Genomic DNA, 17,595 nt, shown 5'->3' with positions numbered 1-17,595 from the left:
TATAACAGTTTTTTAAAATACGTTTTTTGTTGATTTTAGAGAGAGAGGAAGGGAGAGGGAGAGAGAGAAATATTAATTGATCGGCTGCCTCCTGTATGCCCCCTACTGGGTATCAAGCCCGAAACCCAGGCATGTGCCCTAACCTCGCATCAAACCAGCAATCTCTTGGTGCTCGGGACAACATTCAACCAACTGAGCTGCCCTAGCCAGGGTGACATCTGTCTTTTTTAAAGATATAATTTATTATAATCAACATTTGATTAACTTGATAATCCCTATTATTCATTGCCCTAAGCAAACTATACATTGGATTGGCTTCTTACTATTGTTAATAAACAAAATTTAACTGAGTAAATTTGAAGATCTAATTGGCTTTTATTAAGCGATTTATTAATTCAGCATCATCTCATCTAGCAAGCAGAGATACTCTAAGCGGTTATATAAAATGGAAGTCTTGCCTGGCCAGTGTGGCTCAGTTGGTTGGAGCATTGTCCTGTTCACTGAAAGGTGGCGGTTTTAGTCCCTAGTCAGGGCACGTTCGGGAGGCAACCAATTGATGTTTCTCTCCTTCTCCCTCTCCCTCTCTTTAAAATCAATAAAAAAAAAATTTAAGATGGAAGTCTTTTATAGAAAGGAGGGTGAGGCAAGGAAGTCATCAGTAAGAGAAAAATGAAAGTTCATAGAGGAAAGTAGAGTTCAGGTGGTGCTGGCTTCTTATTGGCTGAGCTTTGGAGTTTCAGTTGGCTGGGCTTCTTGCTGGACAAAAAGAAAATCTTCCTCCTGCTGGGGTTTAAAGCAGTTGTACTTTCTGTTTGGGAGTGAAAGGACCTCTCTTTCTGTTGGGGTCTGTAATTGATGTCTTCCAGTATGGGGGTAATTGACTTCCAGTGGTAGGTAGTTGACTGCTATAGTCTATCCCAACTTCAGTTTTAGTTGAGGTTTCCTTCATTAATTTTCACACTATCATTGCTTTTGTTTCATGTTTCCATTGTCAGTGTAATAGTGGTAATAGAACTTATTTTAATATAGAATGTAATTTAAGGAAGTAGCCACTGTCATTTAAATCAAAGTGGAAACTTGAGAAAAATCAAGAGAAGCTTTTGGCAGAAGTGCAATAACATTTTGATTTTTTTAAAAATATGAGTAAAGCTAAGGAAGGTTCCTGTTACACAGTACTAGCAAAATGAAGAAATTTTACTGTGACTTAGTAGCTTCTTAGGACTGCATGTATTTTTAAAAATCTGCTTTTTTCTGTTTATTATAGGTTCATTATTTATTTGGTGGGAATCCAGGAAAATCTTGCTCCCCAAAAATGCGATTAGATGACTTCTGGTCACTGAAGTTGTGTAGGCCTTCAAAAGATTACTTACTGAGGCATTGCAAGTACCTCATAAGAAAACACAGGTATAAAAATAATTCACTGAAAACTTTTATTTAACTTTATCAGCTATTGTTAATATTACCTAAGCTTTGGAGATGTGACTCTGTCTTTGGAAAGTTAATAACATGAAAGTGTAAAACTGTGAAGATCACAACTTTTGTAAATGCCCTGTTGTTCTGCTTATTTTTGCTTTCTTCTTTCAAAAGAAGATACAAAGTGAAAACAGATATTGATGCTAAGTTTTTAAAATATAGAACAAGGAAGTTTTGCAACTGTTAATATAATAGAAAAGGTTTCTGTGAAGGTGATTAACCTACCATCAGTAACTGAAGGCCTAACCACTACCAGTTATATAAGTTCTAGATTATTGGCATATGCCTGACCTGTTGATAACTTTAACTGTCAATGTGATGATATAGTTGATTAATAACATCTTTATAATTTGATGTTTCAAAATACAACTTTATATAGAATTATAGTTTTATGTCATTACCTTTGCCATTTAATTGTAAAATCATGTAATCAGACATTTTCATGCATGTCTCCTGAGTCATGTTTGCTTTTTAAAAAGCCTTAGCAGGTAATAAGCTACTAAGAAAATGTAGAAAAATGTATCTGTCCTTTTGGTTATTGATAGTGTTAGATGATAAAAATTGATAGTTTGGAAGGAGAAGGTTAGCCTTTAATTATGATAATAGCTACCATTTATTGAGCAGTTTTTGCATGCTAGATCCTGTATGTTATTCTTACAATAAGCCAATGGAGTAAGAACTGTTATTATTACTATTTTATAAAAGAAAAAATGGGGACATTTTAAAAATGGGTACTATAACTCATCTAAGGTCACTTAACTGTAAGTGACAGATACAGGATTTGATCCTGAGTATCCTGACTCCAGAATTCTCCATTTCATCACCACCACAACCACACACACACATGTATATACACATATGTGTTTATCATGTATGTATAATATATTTAATATAGAATATAAACACCTGAAAGTCTCTGTAGGTATTAGTTTTCCTTTATTATATCATGTTTACTTATTCCCTTTTCTGCTTTCACAAGTTATGCTTGAGAGAGAAATTAGTAACAAGCTAGTTCTGTTTCTTTGGCATTACTGTGAATAATTAGTGTATTTTCTGTAGAATGTATAGGAGAAAGGGTCTAAATCTTCACATTGACTGGATGGCAAGAGATAAATTCTGTTTTATTAACAAGATTTAAGCTTGAGGTACCTTCAACTAATGTTTACATTGCTTAATTTTATTCCTCAATACTTAATGTTAACGTACTTAAAGTACTTTACATAATATTAAACTTTGTTTTTATAAAGATATGGGGAAATTATGGAGCTCTTTTTCTACCCCAGATATAACATCTAGTCACTGGAATGTTACAGTGAGCTGTTTTTGAAAATTTCCTGACCAAAAGTCAATTAGAGATTAAAGGAGATTGTTTAGTGCTATATGTAGAGAATTGGAACTCACTAACAAACACCTCCCTCTGATGTTTAATTGTAAAATGATTGCATGGGTAGTAAGTCCTCTGTCCGCACCAAAAGAATGGAATCACTTATCCCACCATTCAGAAGTATTAGTTTGGTGTATTTCCTTCAAATTATATGTGCACACAGAGATTTTTATTTCTTTAACTGAAAAATAGGCATTATATTGCTTTGAATCTTATTTCTTTCAGTGAATGATGTGTTATAAACATTACCATGTACAAGTACAAATCATAATTGTAATGGCCGCATAGCGTTCTGCTTTGTGTGTAATTGAATTAACTAGTCTCTCTTTATAGAATATTTAGATTCTCAGCTTATTTGCTGTAGTTAATATCACTGTAGTTAAATAATACTGTGGTTAATATTATATACTTTTATATGCACTTCTGTCTAAAAATTCTGTAAGATAGTGGTAGAATTGGTGAATTACCATTTGCCCTCCTTTCCACAGCCCAGCTATCCTAAGAAGTATTATTCTTTTTGATCTTTGGGAGTTGTTTTTGTCCTTTAAAAATATATCAGTGGGCAGGTGAAGTGACAATTTTGAAATCTGAAATAGTATGTATTATGGCATGTTTTTAAGTTTTAAGTACAAACATTGTTGGTGACTTAATGCTAGTAAAGGCATAGAGTGGATAAACAGTAAAAGAATGGTCAGTAACAAATCATTTACACTTTTGAATAATATGATAAAAGACTCTTGCAAATGTTGTATGAGATAAGTCTTGAAATAAAGGGACTGAAGTTGAAAGGCAGCAAGTTTGTGTGGTTGGGCAAATCAACATTTGAAATTTTCTACTATGGGAAAGAAAGTGTGCTAGCTCATTTCAGAACTTCAGAAAAGCCCCTAAAGGGGAATGTAAGAATGTTTAATGACTCTTATATAGATTATCTTCAATAGAATAATAATAGCATAAAATTTGGACCATAATATTCTTCTTTTCTGATTTTGACTACTTTTTGCCTTTAGTTCGATAGCTAATAGCTGTATCGGAAAAGTATTATACCTGAACCTTGAGTTAATATTCAAGCCTTCTAACTTAATCTTTCTCGAGATTACTTTGCTCATGTCAAATGGCCAAAGCAACCACCCTTATAAACATCAATAAAACTATTCATTTAAGAAATATTTATTGAGCACATACACTGCGCTAGATGTTGGCCTAGGCTCTGTGGATATGTTAGTGAAGACAAGAATTCATATCCCTAAGTTTTTGTTCTTAATGAAGGGAGACTAACAATAAACATAATAAGGAATTTATGTTAGATAGTAAGTCTTAATGAAAAAAACTAAATCAGGTTAGTAACTATTTTTGTACAGGTGAGGGGAGCTAGGGATGTAATTTTTAAGTAAGAATATTAGGATAGACTTTACTACTGCAAAGAAGACATTTGAGTAGAGACCTAAAGAACATGAGGGAATGAATCATATAGATATTTGAGGGGAATAGTGTTCCAGATAGGTAATAGACAAGGCTCTGAGGTTCAAAATATGCCTGGGTTTTTGAGAAGTAAATTGAGGAGGACAGTGTGGTAGAAGTGGAATAAGTGAAGTGATTATGGAAGATGAGGTCAGAGAGATAAAAAGGGGTCAGATTGTGAAGGTCCTTTGGCTTTTACCCTGAGTGAAAGGACAGCATTGTAAGATTTTATGTAGAGGAATGACACATTCAAACCTAGCATTTAATAAAAACAATTCTGGATTTTCTTTCAGAAGTAAAAGTTCGTGGCCATTTTTACTCAAGGAATTCTTCAGAAACAACAGGTTAATGTAGTTCAGTTTGGTGCACTTTAGGTTCTGGAGATCATCTGTTAGCATTTGGGGGAAAGGTCTGGGCTGTGTTATATTAATGAGTCATCAGTAAGGAAAAGGATCCTGCTCAGGAAGAGGTAGAAAAGTATAGGGATGTAGGGCATTATCTGAGGACCGCCACCGTTTGAGGGAAGGCAGAGGAAAGATACTGCATTAAAGAGATCGAGAAAGTACAGTAAGATTCTGACTAAACTTTGAAGGCTGCAACAACTGAATTTCTTGATGGATTTGATATGGGTATGAGAGAAAGAACAGTCACGGATGACTGCTAGGGCATCTTAAGGAACTTGTCTACTAAATTGAATTGACAGTAAAAGGCCCATCTTAGAAGTCTGAAAAAACACAGACTTTTTTTTTCCTACCACCTCTTAAATGAATTAAAGAATTTGAGGAACATTATTACGTTGCAGGCAGAATAGATAAAAGTTGCTTTCTGTGAACTGGGTAGAACATGAAAATTACTTTTTAAATTCACATTTCATATTAAATTAGATACCAGGTCTTTCATATATAGAAGCTTACCCTGTACTGCTATTCTGGCTTATTTATTTTTATTGTTCTTATGGGAAACATTTATTCTATTTCATTAAAGTATAAATTTGGAGGGAGAAGTATATTGTGTGCCAAGAAGGTGTCTCCTGGTTTTTAATGGTACCACATGATATAGTAACTAAAGTGCCACTATTATCTTTTATATATATAATGTTCAACTTTCCAGACTTGTTAATTATTGTAGGCTAGAAAGGGGCAAAAGAAAAAAAAATTTAATAGGGTTAATTCCTCTTCCTCTTACAGGGCAGAATTGTTAGCTGAAATATAATTCTAGACTGCAAACACAAGTCCAGTGATAAATTTTTGCAGGCCAAAAAAAGCTTAGAAAAAGAAGAGAGAAAACATAACTTCAGGAAAATTGATCTCTTTACTGGATTTAATAGGATGGTGGATGTGTTTTGTTTAGGTTATTTCAGGTTGCAAAGGAGAAAGACATACTTAGGAGACCTCACTGAAAGAGAATTTATTATGAAAATATCCAGAGAATTAGGCACTTTCTCAGCATTTGAATACAGGAATAATGGAAAAGTGTTTAGGATACTGGACCAATTCTAGTAGCTAGGAGCTACTATAGTAGTGTTTCTTGTAACTGAGCCTCTCCCTGTTGCTTCTTTCTGCCTGCTTCTTCTGTTCTACTGGTTACTTCTGATTCTGCTTTCCCTCAACCTCATGGCTTCCATGATAGATAGATCATAGATAGATAGATAGATGATAGATAGATGAGATAGATGATAGATAGATGATAGATAGATGATAGATAGATAGATAGATAGATAGATAGATAGATAGATAGATAGATAGATAGATAGATGATAGATAGATAGATGATAGATAGATAGATAGATAGATAGATAGATAGATAGATAGATAGATAGATAGATAGATAGATAGATGATAGACAGACAGATAGGGATGGATGGATGGATGGATGGATGGATGGATGGATGGATGGATGGATGGATGGATGGATGGATGGATGGATATCTACTTACCTCTTTGGCTTCAGTTGATAAATAGGTAGATAGGTAGGAAGAAAGGAAGGGAAGGAATCTTTCATCTCATGTCTTCTGTTTACTACCTTCTGTGTTTTGTCTGCCTTTTATGAAGTGTCCTGTGTATCTCACATTCTGATTCTCAGAGAGAGTATCTCCTTAGAGAGGGTTCCCTGGAGAGAGCATCCCTATTGGGAATCATTCTGCCAGGCTACTTTATAAAGCTGCTCATTGAGCTTGAGATGATTGCTTTTGCCTCAGGTGCCAAAACTCTGGTCTTATTTGTTGTCAGGATGGTAGAGTAACAGGACCTCTGCCTAAGGAATTCTCCTCTGAGGGTTGTAAGGCTGGCTGACAGTCATGGTACCATCTGGTACAAGAGAACTTTAGTATTTTGCTAGCCTTTGCCCCTGCCTGAAATACAGGTAACCCCATCACGGAAATTAGCCCTAAAGATAGAAAATTATTGAAGCCATCAGCCTGAACACCATTGTGAAAGGCTCATTATTTTTAATTCCCAAATGAAATTGTTTTCTTTCCTTTTGCTCCGTACATTTTAAAACCATACAAATTTATTATAAATCCATATATAATTATGCTGTAACAAAAGGATATTATCGTTTTTGGGGGTTTTTAAGAGAACTCATTTTTTCCTTTTTCAGCCTTGGAATCAGATAGACCTGTGTTAGATTCTACTTCTGCCGCTTACTAGCTCTTATCTGGGCTGAATTCATTCTCAGGCCTCAGTTTCTCATCTGTTTTTTTAAAAAGATGTTAATACTTATCTTCATCATAGAGTTATTGTGAGGATAAACAAAGTGATACATACTTGATACAGTGTCTAGCACATGACAAAGACTTGAATAAGTTGCTGCAGTTTTGTTATTGTTATTACTGACTGAGGCATTGAAGTAGTCTCATTAAAAATGATCTAATCGGTGTTAATGATATTCATTAAAAGAAACTATACTTGTTTCTATTTCTAAAGTATCCGTTAAGCACCTCCAGTGTGAGGGTGAAAAAAATATATTACACAAATATAACCAAGTATTTTTATTTTATTTCTACTTGTTTTTTATGAAATATATTTGGCTTTTTTGAAGTTTCTTTAAAACATTTGACATATTTACTGTTTTGTGGTTGATCTTAGCTTATAGTTTTAAGACGGGTGGGGAACGTGCTGCCCAAGGGCCATATATGACCTGGGAAATCATTTGGTCTGGCCCTGCCAAGGCAACCGCAGGCAGGACTCAAAATCAATAAATCTAGGAGCTTTTTTAATAGCTCATTTTTAAGTTGATAATTTTGTATGACCCACAAATGATGTTATAAATACCCAAATGTCCCTTGGCAGGAAAAAGTTTCCCCACCCCTGTTTTAAGAGGAGGGTGGGAAGTGCTCTTACCCAGTCTCGAGGAGCACAGCTGCCTGTGGCCACCTGGCATTACCATTACATCTCAGGGACTCCCCATCTGCACTATCTACATGGCAGTCTTTTAATTTCTGGACTCCCAGATGCAGGGCTTTAGATATCCACACTGACGACTCCTGCACAGTGTCCCAGCTCTGAAAGAGATTTCTTAGGTTTTCTTATAACTCCAGGCAATGATTATTATTGTTTACATTTTCTAGGTTTGAAGAAAAGGCCCAAATGGATCCTCTTAGTGCTCTGAAATATTTACAAAATGACCTTTATATAACTGTGGACCATTCAGACCCAGAAGAGACAAAAGAGGTAAAGGTGGTCATAAACTTCAGAAACTGAGCTTTTAAAAAAATGTCTTTTCAACTTACATTTGCTAATTTTGCTCTTAAATGTTTAAAGGAAAATATGATGGCACTAATAATGTTAAAAATGATACAGAGTAGATGAAATAAAAATTAAATAGGCTTATTTTCCATGTGATATAACATTGAAGTCACACAAAAAAAACCTTGATCTATTTAGAACGGGATTACCGGGTATAAAGTTTTAACTTAGACATTAGTATTGTGTATTGGGAAGGAACTAGGAATGTTTACTCCCATAGTCCCATGCTGCTTTTACTTAAGGATTACACAATGGTTTGATATAAACTTTTCTGTTGCTATTTCTTAGAGAAGAAAGAAAACTCCCCTTTTTGTACGGAGAAGATAAAGAGAGGTTGATGGGAGTAGAATCCTTGCTTCCTTGATTTTTAGTTATGTGAATTTTGTAGCAGGATAGTTTGATGATAGGCTACTAACTTCACTCATCAGCAGTCCCCAAGTTTGAGAAATTAGTAGCAGATCATTACTTTTCAGTGTTTTGTGTGGGTTTTTTGTTACATAACATGGATGGAAGCAGAAGATCTAATATTATTTGTGTGAATAGTTTCATGGTTTTACAGCCTGTTTTTCCACTAACTTCTGAGATTCCTTTTGTCACTTTTTTTTTCCTCTTGCCAACCATGACCATTCTCATTCGTAGTTCATCTAGCAACATCTAAACCGTAATCCATTTTACCTTCCACTCACAGAATTGGTGCTGATTATATGTAGTTCTGTCCCTTTAGCTGTTAGCTGTTGCTTTGCTTTGGCTCTGTAATAGCAACATCAATCCATGCTTTTCTCTGTTCATCATTGACACAGGTTTCAGATTTAATACGAATCACTTTCAGGCACCAGGTTCATTGTACTTTCAAGCAGTGGATCCTGCCTGACCTTGGCAACAAAACAAAGAGATACTCTTTCATAATTGCCTACTGTGAAAACAAGTCCTATTTCTCTTACTCAGTACTGGTTACAACCCTTCACTAGGTGGAGAATCATCAGGACACACTTTAGAACCCCCCTGAAGAGGAGATAGTTAGTTGTCTTTCCTTGAGTCTTCAGTCAATTCATGATACTATGTTTTCTTCTTAGTCTAAAATGGCTATAACCAGGGAACATTAATTTTTCTTTTATTTTTTAAAACCAAACCAAAACAAAATATTGCCATGTAAATAATTTCAGCTGTGTGAGCTGCAAGTAGGCCAAAGAAAATGGACAGTTTGTTCTTAATGCTAAGCTAATGGGAAAACCAGGCCAGGTAGGTATCTCAAGTTCAAACAGAGCAATTTTTAAAATTTTGGTAGTGGGTTTCTGTTTGTCTCCTTTCTTTAATAGTCTCAAGTTATGATTTTGTATGCCACAGACTTCCATTCTATTTCTTAAAAGTTTTATCTATCAAGAGTTGTTTAGTCCTAGTAGAAGTTAGTTAAAATGGTGGTGTGCATGTGTGTGTCAGCATCAGAATCACTTCAGAAACTTTTCAAAACATCACCCTCACCCTAAGATTTTCCTCTGTCAGATCTTAAGTGAAAACTGAAAACATCCTGACATTGATTTTTGTAAGGTTATTATTTTGTTTAAAAATGTGTGAATGGATTTTGTTTTGGGGAAAGAAATCCCTTGATGACAGTTCCAGTATATACACTTACAGTATTTTCAGTAAGGTATATAGATCTTCACTTTCCTTTTAAGAAATCATTCCACTTATCAAGAAGGGCCTTAGTGCTATTAAAAACTTTCTGTATGTAGTAGCTTGTTTTTGCTCTCTATGTGCACTTTATAAGTTTTTCACTATATTAAATGATTATATCAGCAACTAAAAGTGCTTTTTAGATTTTTCTCTTGGGAGGGCAGTTATCATCATGGTGGTGATCATCATATTGTTGGGGAAATGATGGTGGACTACCATTATATACCAAATAATGGTTCTTTGCTTTTGTCCAGTCTCTAGAACATGGATTCTAAATTAGTGACGAGCTTCTAGTAAACCTTATGAAAATTACATTTTCTCCCCTAGGAAAGACCCAGGAAAAGGATGCCTAAATCAATTCTATCATTTTCAGAGGATTTTATAATAGAGAAGAAACAAGAAAAGCAAGTTTTCAACTAGTATTGCACATTGTTTATTAAGAGCACTTCCGCTGAGCTTCCAGAGTACTAGTGTCATTCATTTAACAGATATGTATTGAGTCCCTGCAGTATGCCAGGCATTCTAGGCATAAAGAGGGATAAAAAGGGTAAAAAGATCAGAATAATAAGGGGTGAGAAAGGAACAGTTGCAGTATTAAATAGGATGATTATAATAGACCTCATTAGAAATGAGATTTTCACAAAGACTTGAAGGATATGAGGAAGTGATCTTAGTCAATAATTTGGGGAAGATAATTCCTGGCAAAGGGAGAGCTTGAACAAAGACCCTAGGCTGAGTGATTCTGGCTTTGTTTAGGAGAACAGCAAGGAGGCCACTGAGGCTAGAACAGAGGAGTGATGGATAAGAGTAGTCAGAGATGAGGTCAAAGAGGCAAGAGCAGGGATTGGAGATCAGATTGTGAATGACTTAGTAAGCCATTGCTGGAACTTTGGCTTTTTACTATGAATGACTAAGGATCCTTGTTCAGAGTATTGTGCAGAGGAATGATATAATTTGCTTTATGTTTTGGATCACTCTGAATATTGTATTGAGAATAGACTAAGGAAGGAGAATGAAGATTCAGATAGAAATCTAAGCAAGTGATTATTATAACTCAGACCCAAGTAGTAGTCGTAGAAATAGTGAGAAGTGAAATAGATTGGATTCTTAGTATATTTAAAGGTAGAACTAACAGAATTTATGATGGTTTGGTTGTAGGGTTTGAAATAAATGACTCCAAAGTTTTTGACCTGAGTGGATGGAGTTATTATTAACCAAATGAAAAGGCACTGGGTAGCTCTTATTTGTGGTGGTGGGTGGGGGACTTCTGACTGGGATCAGGAGTTTAATGTTGGGTATGTTCAGTTTGAGATGCCTATGAAATAGCCAACTTGAGATGTTGAAGTGATAGTTGGATATTCAAGTTTGAGTTTGGAAGAGAGGCCTGGGTTTATTCAGATTGTGTATCACTTGGTACTGTTAAAATCTAGGCCTGTATATATCAGTTCCACTCATTTAATCATGTGGGGTTTTTTTAAGTTTTTATTGATTCTTTTTGGAGAGAGAGGAAGGGAGAGGGTTAGAGAGATGAAACATCGATGAGATAGAAACATGCCCCCTACTGGGGATCGAGCCCACAACCTAGGCATGCGCCCTGACTGGGAATCAAACCGGTGACCTCTTGGTTCATGGGTCAAGGCTTAACCACTGAGCCTCAGTGCTGGGCTGATCACATTATTTAAATGACAGGTTTTTTCCTCATCCTTCTGTACATAGAGCCAATAAACCTTAGATGTTAGAAAAGAGAAATAAATTAACCCTCAAATAAGTAGAAGATAGGAAATTAGTGAAATAGCAACAAATAATAGAAAATATTGGTTCTTTGTAAAGGTGAATAAAATTGGTAAACCCCTGGAAAGATAAAAAAAAGTGAAAACATAAATTATCAACATCACAAATGAAAAGGGGAAATCATTACAGACCCTACATACATTAAAAGGTAATAAGGAAATATTTTTAATAACTTTGTTACCAAATTCAGCAACTTGATGAAATGGACAAATTCCTTAAAACACAACTTACCAATGCAGATACAAGAAGAATTAGAAAATCTTAAGGAACTTCATGTCAGTTGCAGAGATTGAATTTGTAATTGAAAACTTTTTAACACTGAAAACTCTACACGTCAATGGCTGTATGAGTAAATTCTGTCAGCCTTTTAAATTACAAAAAAACAGTTCTACACATAGATCCTCAGAAACCAGAGGAAGACAGAACACTTTCTAAATTCTTTTATGAAGCAGCTTAACTCTGACATAAAAACACAACAAAGAGCCCTGGCCGGTGTGCCTCAGTGGCTAGAGCTTCTCTTTCACATTAATGTCTCTTCTCTCTCTCTCTGCCTCCCTTCCACTCTCTAAAAAATCAGTGGAAAAGAATATCCTCGGGTGAGGATTTAAAAAACAACAACAAAGATATTACAAGCAAAGAAAATCACAGACCAATACCCCTCATGAATACATATGCAAAATTCTTAATAAAATTTTAGCTAATTGACTCCAGCAATATATAAAAAGTTTAATGCACAGTGACCAAGGTTTCACATTTGAAAATCAGTCATTCACCACATTTACAGAATGAAGGAGAAAAACCATAGATCATCTCAATAAGTGAAGAAAGGGGCACTTGACAAAATTAAAAGCCCATTCATGATAAAAATTCTTAGCAAACTAGAAATAAAAAATTTTCTAAATCTCATAAAGATTATGAAAAACGTGTCAACAGACATCCTGTATTTACCATGTAAGAAAAAGAAATAAACAGCATATAGATCAGAAAGGAAGAAGTGAAATTGTGTTTGTAGATGACATCATTGTGTACATAGACAACCCATGCAGTCTAAAAACAGTATACTAAGTGAATTCAGCAAGGTTGCACAATGCAAGGTCTGTAGTGAAGACAAGCAGTACATTTGTATATTTCTTAGTAATGAATATTACTTAGTAATGAATATTACTACTATAATATTTTTATATTAATATAAAAAATAATCAAATATGCACTTATAAGTCTGTTGTAAGAAATTAAAGAAGACCTAAATAAATGGAGAGATGTAGCACATTTATGGAATGAAAGGCTAAAAACTGTTAAGAAACCATTCTCCCCATATTGGTTTTTAATTTAATGCAGACCCTATTAACTTGCCAACAAGTTTGGGTTTCGTCATTGTTGTTAATATAGACAAACTGATTCTAAAATGTATTTGGAAATGCAGAGGTCCTCCACTAGCCAAAACAATGTCGAAAAAACAAAAAGTTTTAGGTCTCATCCTACTTGATTTCAGAACTCTGTATAAAGCCATAGTAATCATGACATTCTGGAAGACAAATAGTAGAACAAAACAGTTCAGAAAGAGACACACATTTATGAAATCAATTGATTTTTTTTTTGACCAGAGTGCCAAGTCCATTGGGGAGAGGAAAGTCTTTAGAAGATGGTGCTGATATCTCAACCCCTATGTCACATTTTACACAAAAAATTAAGATGGATTATGGATCTAAATATAAAACCCAAAACAATAAAACTTGAAGAAGAAAGCAGGTTATCTTCCCAACCTTGGGATAGATCAAAGATTTCTTGGACATGACACAAATGCACTAATCATAAAAGAAAAATTTGATAAATTAGACTTCAAGAAAATTAAAATTTCAAAGACATTATTGAAAATGGGCAAGCCACAGATTTAAATAATATTTGCAGTAGATATCTCTGACAGAGGACTGATGCCCAGCATATATAAAGAACTTTTGTATACAGGGTTGGCAAAAGCAGGTTTACAGTTATGAGTACTTGAATCATAGAGTTTTTTTTGTATTATTATTTATTTGTATTACAGCTGTAATACATAAAAATGTAATTATACATGATCATGGAATTCCAGTCTAACTTGTAATTTAGGAATGGCCTATACCTAATAATTATGCTTTTTTTTCCTCAGAGTTTGATTTACACATCAGAGACAGGTGTTTTACGGTAACATGTATTTGTTTTTGAAATGAGAATGGATATGTACTAAGAATTCAGTAACAGTCCAGGGCACCAATCTATCCATATGTGATAGACTCCCAAATGAGTAATTTTCTTTTTTAATTGACCAGTTATTTGTTAATAAATACATACTTTAATAAATTTATAAAATAATTCTAAAACTTGGTCCAGTATTTTAGAAAATGATGAGCAGTCCAGTAGAAAAGTCAGCATATTCTTTAATCTAAATGTGGTGGTGTTCTTGCCACTGTTTGGTAAATAAACTTAAGTACAGAGATATACTGTGGCTAATAAATGGTCAAAATTAGGGAAGTTATTTTTCTCTGATCTGCTTAGCCAGCTAATTTGCTTCTATTTTTCTTTTATAGTTTCAGCTCCTCGCTTCGGCTTTATTCAAATCTGGTTCAGATTTTACAGCTCTGGGTAAGTATTCCAGTGCAGTTTATTCAGCCAGATGCCCTAGCATTTGGGAGGTTGGATTTTGGTTCCTTTTAAATGAAACATCAGATGAGATGTTCATCTAAACAATGGAGCAAGTTTCAAGGTAGAATACAAAATTTCTAATAACTTATTACAAGGTTATTTTCTAAGTATCAGTCACCAGTTCATAAATCAGTTTGCTTTTCCTGTTACACCAATTGCTTCATTGTTATGCAAACATGGCAATAGAAGCATGCTCAAAATAAATTAACTTGTATAGCGTTGTTTTGGAATGTGGGCTGTATTACTGGTGTACTTACTATGAGATAACACTTGTTGGTTGAATGATTTTTCCTCTCAGTTTGTTTTTTGTGGAGTTGTATGGTGTCAACAGAATGGTGGTGGGGTATGCTGATAGGGTAGGCAATGAAATATATCTTTTGGGAGCAGAGAAAATAAATTACGGTTTTCCTGAAAACGGGAATTTTTATATGCTGGTACCTTTATTGTTCAAGACAAATTCTACTTGAAACTCAAGTGTTTCTTTTTTTCTTTTATTTTATTTTAGAGTGAGAGGAAAGGAGAGAGAGGAAAAAAAAGTGTTGATTTGCTGTTCCACGTATTTATGCATTTAGTGGTTGATTCTTGTATGTGCCCTGACTGGGGATCAAACCTGCAACCTTGGTGTATCTGGACAACGCTCTAACCAACTGAGCTACCTGGCCAGGATGAAACTTAAGTATTTCTTAAAGAAACCAAGACTGCCCTAGCCAGTTTGACTCAGCGGCTAGAGTGTCAGCCCACAGACTGAAGGGTCCCAGGTTCAATTCCGGCCAAGGGCACGAACCTCAGTTGCAGGCTTGGCCCCAGTCAGGGAGCACTTGGAAGGCAACCAATCAGTGTCTCTCTCACACTGATGTTTCTCTCTCTCTTCCACTCCCTCTTAAAAGCAATGGAAAAAATATCCTCGGGCGAGGATTAAAAAGAAGAAAAAAAAGAAACCAAGAGTGATGTTCCTTAAACATCCATCTTCATTTAGGAGAACTCTTTTAGTATTAATGAATTACTAAAGTAAACTAGACTGTAGTAAAGTGGGGAATTTGTGGCAGTTCTGGAGCCCAGAACTTTTGTCAGGTAAATTTTCAAGGATTTTTTTATTAGGGTGACTCATTATTATAGCTTCACTTTTCAACAAGGTGGTAGCCTTTTGAAGCTGGGGAATTTTCAGCTTTTCTCTTGTCAGTATAAGATATGATCACACAATGAATGCGTATTAATCCTATTGATGCCACTGCTGTTACTGTGCCTTAGAGGTGAGCAACAGTATTGAAGTTTTCTAATGTATGTGATATAAATACTACATTTTACCTCTGGAATAAAATAACCTTTGGGATATCAGTTTAATTTCTTTATTGTTTGTCCGTTTTCTCTTAAAGTTGAACCACACCTCAGAGGAAAAAAAGACCATATGTAATTCTGATATTTTTCCCTGCGGTGGGGAAGAATAGCAGTGTTCCTTGGGGTCTTGCCTTTTCTTTTTCCATATCGAGTAATTAAGGCTTCTCTACTGATCAAGGCAACTATAGTGCGGAGCTCTGGTATCAGAATGTGTAGGGCTCCACAGGGCAGGACTGAGCAGACTGTGGCTGTAAACCATGACTCCAGTAGCTTCTCCTAAAAACGTAGGTAGTTGTTTACCACTATTCCATGCAGTGTAATAAATACATAAGGGCTTTTTAAAAATGTCAGGCTGCTAGAAATCTCAACGTTGTGATAGAAAATCTAGGTATAAGCATTATTTTAGAAAGCTCATACCCTTTTGGATTTTATCATTTGAAACAGATTTAGTGATAAATGGATTGGGAGCCTGGCACATAGATACTCAGTTTGAATGAATATGTGCCTTGTTATATGTGGATACCACAGTCCAGAACCATGATTTCTGCTTTATCGGTGGGCAGCACTAAAATGTCTCTGGCTGACTTACATTTAGCCTTAGGGCAAGAATTTCTTGGCAGTCATTTAAATATGTTAGGCTGTTGTCAGTAAATATTTTACCTTTAACTTAACTCTTTTCTTCTGTCTATGCCCTGCTCACTGCCAGCTAATATATTTGTCAGAAACAGTTTGTTTTACTTGGATTTCAAACAAACTTCAAATGCACTGAGAACAATACAAACAATAGGAAAAAATTACAGAAGGGGAGAATTCCTGCCGGGTTTTGTTTCCTACTTTGTCTGAAGGGAGGCAGTGTGTTTAGTAGTGAAGCGATGAGAATATAGTATAGTGGTTCAGAGTTAGAGTGTAGGTTTAGATATCAGCTCTGTCACTTGCTAATTTTTTTTTTAATCCTCACCTGAGGATATTTTTCCATTGCTTTTCAGAGAGAGTGGAAGGGAGAGAGAGAAACATGGATGTGAGAGAGACACATCGATCGGTTGCCTCCTGCTCGTGCACCACCAGGGGCCGGGGATCGAGCCTGCAACCGAGGTATGTGCCCTCAGCCGAATGGAACCTGGGACCCTTCAGTCCGAGGTCCGACGCTCTAACCACTGAGCAAGATTGGCTGGGCTGTCACTTGCTAATTTTAAAAGAACCTTGAGCAAGTCACCTTTTTAATCATTAATTTCTTCATCTATAAAATGGAGGTAATGAGAATACTTACCTCGAGTTGTTGAGAGAATTAAGTGAAATGATTATAGAAAACAGCAAAATAAAACACTAAATGCTCAATTCAGGTACTATTATTATTAACTTCCTTAAAAATATAACCTTTGTGTCACTGGTGAATTTGGACAAGGAGGAAGCTCACACTGCAGGCTAACTTTAATAGGGAGAAACCTGATATATTATAAACAAAACGTACTTTGCCTAAAAATTTATGAAGTGAAGTACCTTTTATAGGTTTCATTCCTATTTGGAACTACTGACTCTTGTTCTCATTCATTTTCTGCAAGATTGTTTTACCTTTACTCCACATAGACTTGAAGTCAAATAGGTTATTTCATGTACAGATGTATACATCTTTAATGCATAGATAAACAGAATATTTCATTTTCTAAATTCTCTAAGAAAAAATTTGCCTCAGCCTAACTTTCTGACTCCCTTCAGAATTAATCCAGTTTATCTTAACTTCTTAGAATTAAAGTATTTGTTAATGTTATATATAATTTAAAGAATTAGAAAGATAATGATTTATAAGTAAATAGCTACCATTCATTATCTTGGTTTTGAAGAATTACTCCAGAGAAGATCCCTGTAGGGATCTTTAGTTTAGAGCTTCTGGTGGAAAAAATATCCTCAAGTGAGGATCATAAAAATAAATACATTAAATAAATAAATAAATAAATAAATAAATAAATAAATAAATAAATAAATAAATAAAACATTTTACATGGCAAGTAGTTAGTGATTTTTGGCACTGTGACATTTGTGAATAAGGTACCTTAACAATTT

The 17,595-nt window shown here is 35.0% G+C and overlaps 1 protein-coding gene across 5 annotated transcripts in view; it reads left to right on the top strand.

The window, feature by feature from the left end:
• MKLN1 (muskelin 1) overlaps positions 1-17,595 on the top strand; it is a 306,710-nt gene that overhangs the window by 284,033 nt on the left and 5,082 nt on the right. For all 5 annotated transcript variants that reach the window (XM_081147023.1, XM_081147024.1, XM_081147025.1 and 2 more), the window contains 3 exons: positions 1,265-1,404; positions 7,884-7,986; positions 14,088-14,142. In XM_081147023.1, coding sequence (XP_081003149.1) covers positions 1,265-1,404; positions 7,884-7,986; positions 14,088-14,142 — 298 coding nt within the window. The remainder of the gene's footprint in view (positions 1-1,264; positions 1,405-7,883; positions 7,987-14,087; positions 14,143-17,595) is intronic.

The sequence above is a fragment of the Miniopterus schreibersii genome (assembly GCF_964146895.1).
Source record: "Miniopterus schreibersii genome assembly, chromosome: 9".
Taxonomy (NCBI): domain Eukaryota; kingdom Metazoa; phylum Chordata; class Mammalia; order Chiroptera; family Miniopteridae; genus Miniopterus; species Miniopterus schreibersii.
This window is presented reverse-complemented; position numbering and strand designations above follow the sequence as displayed.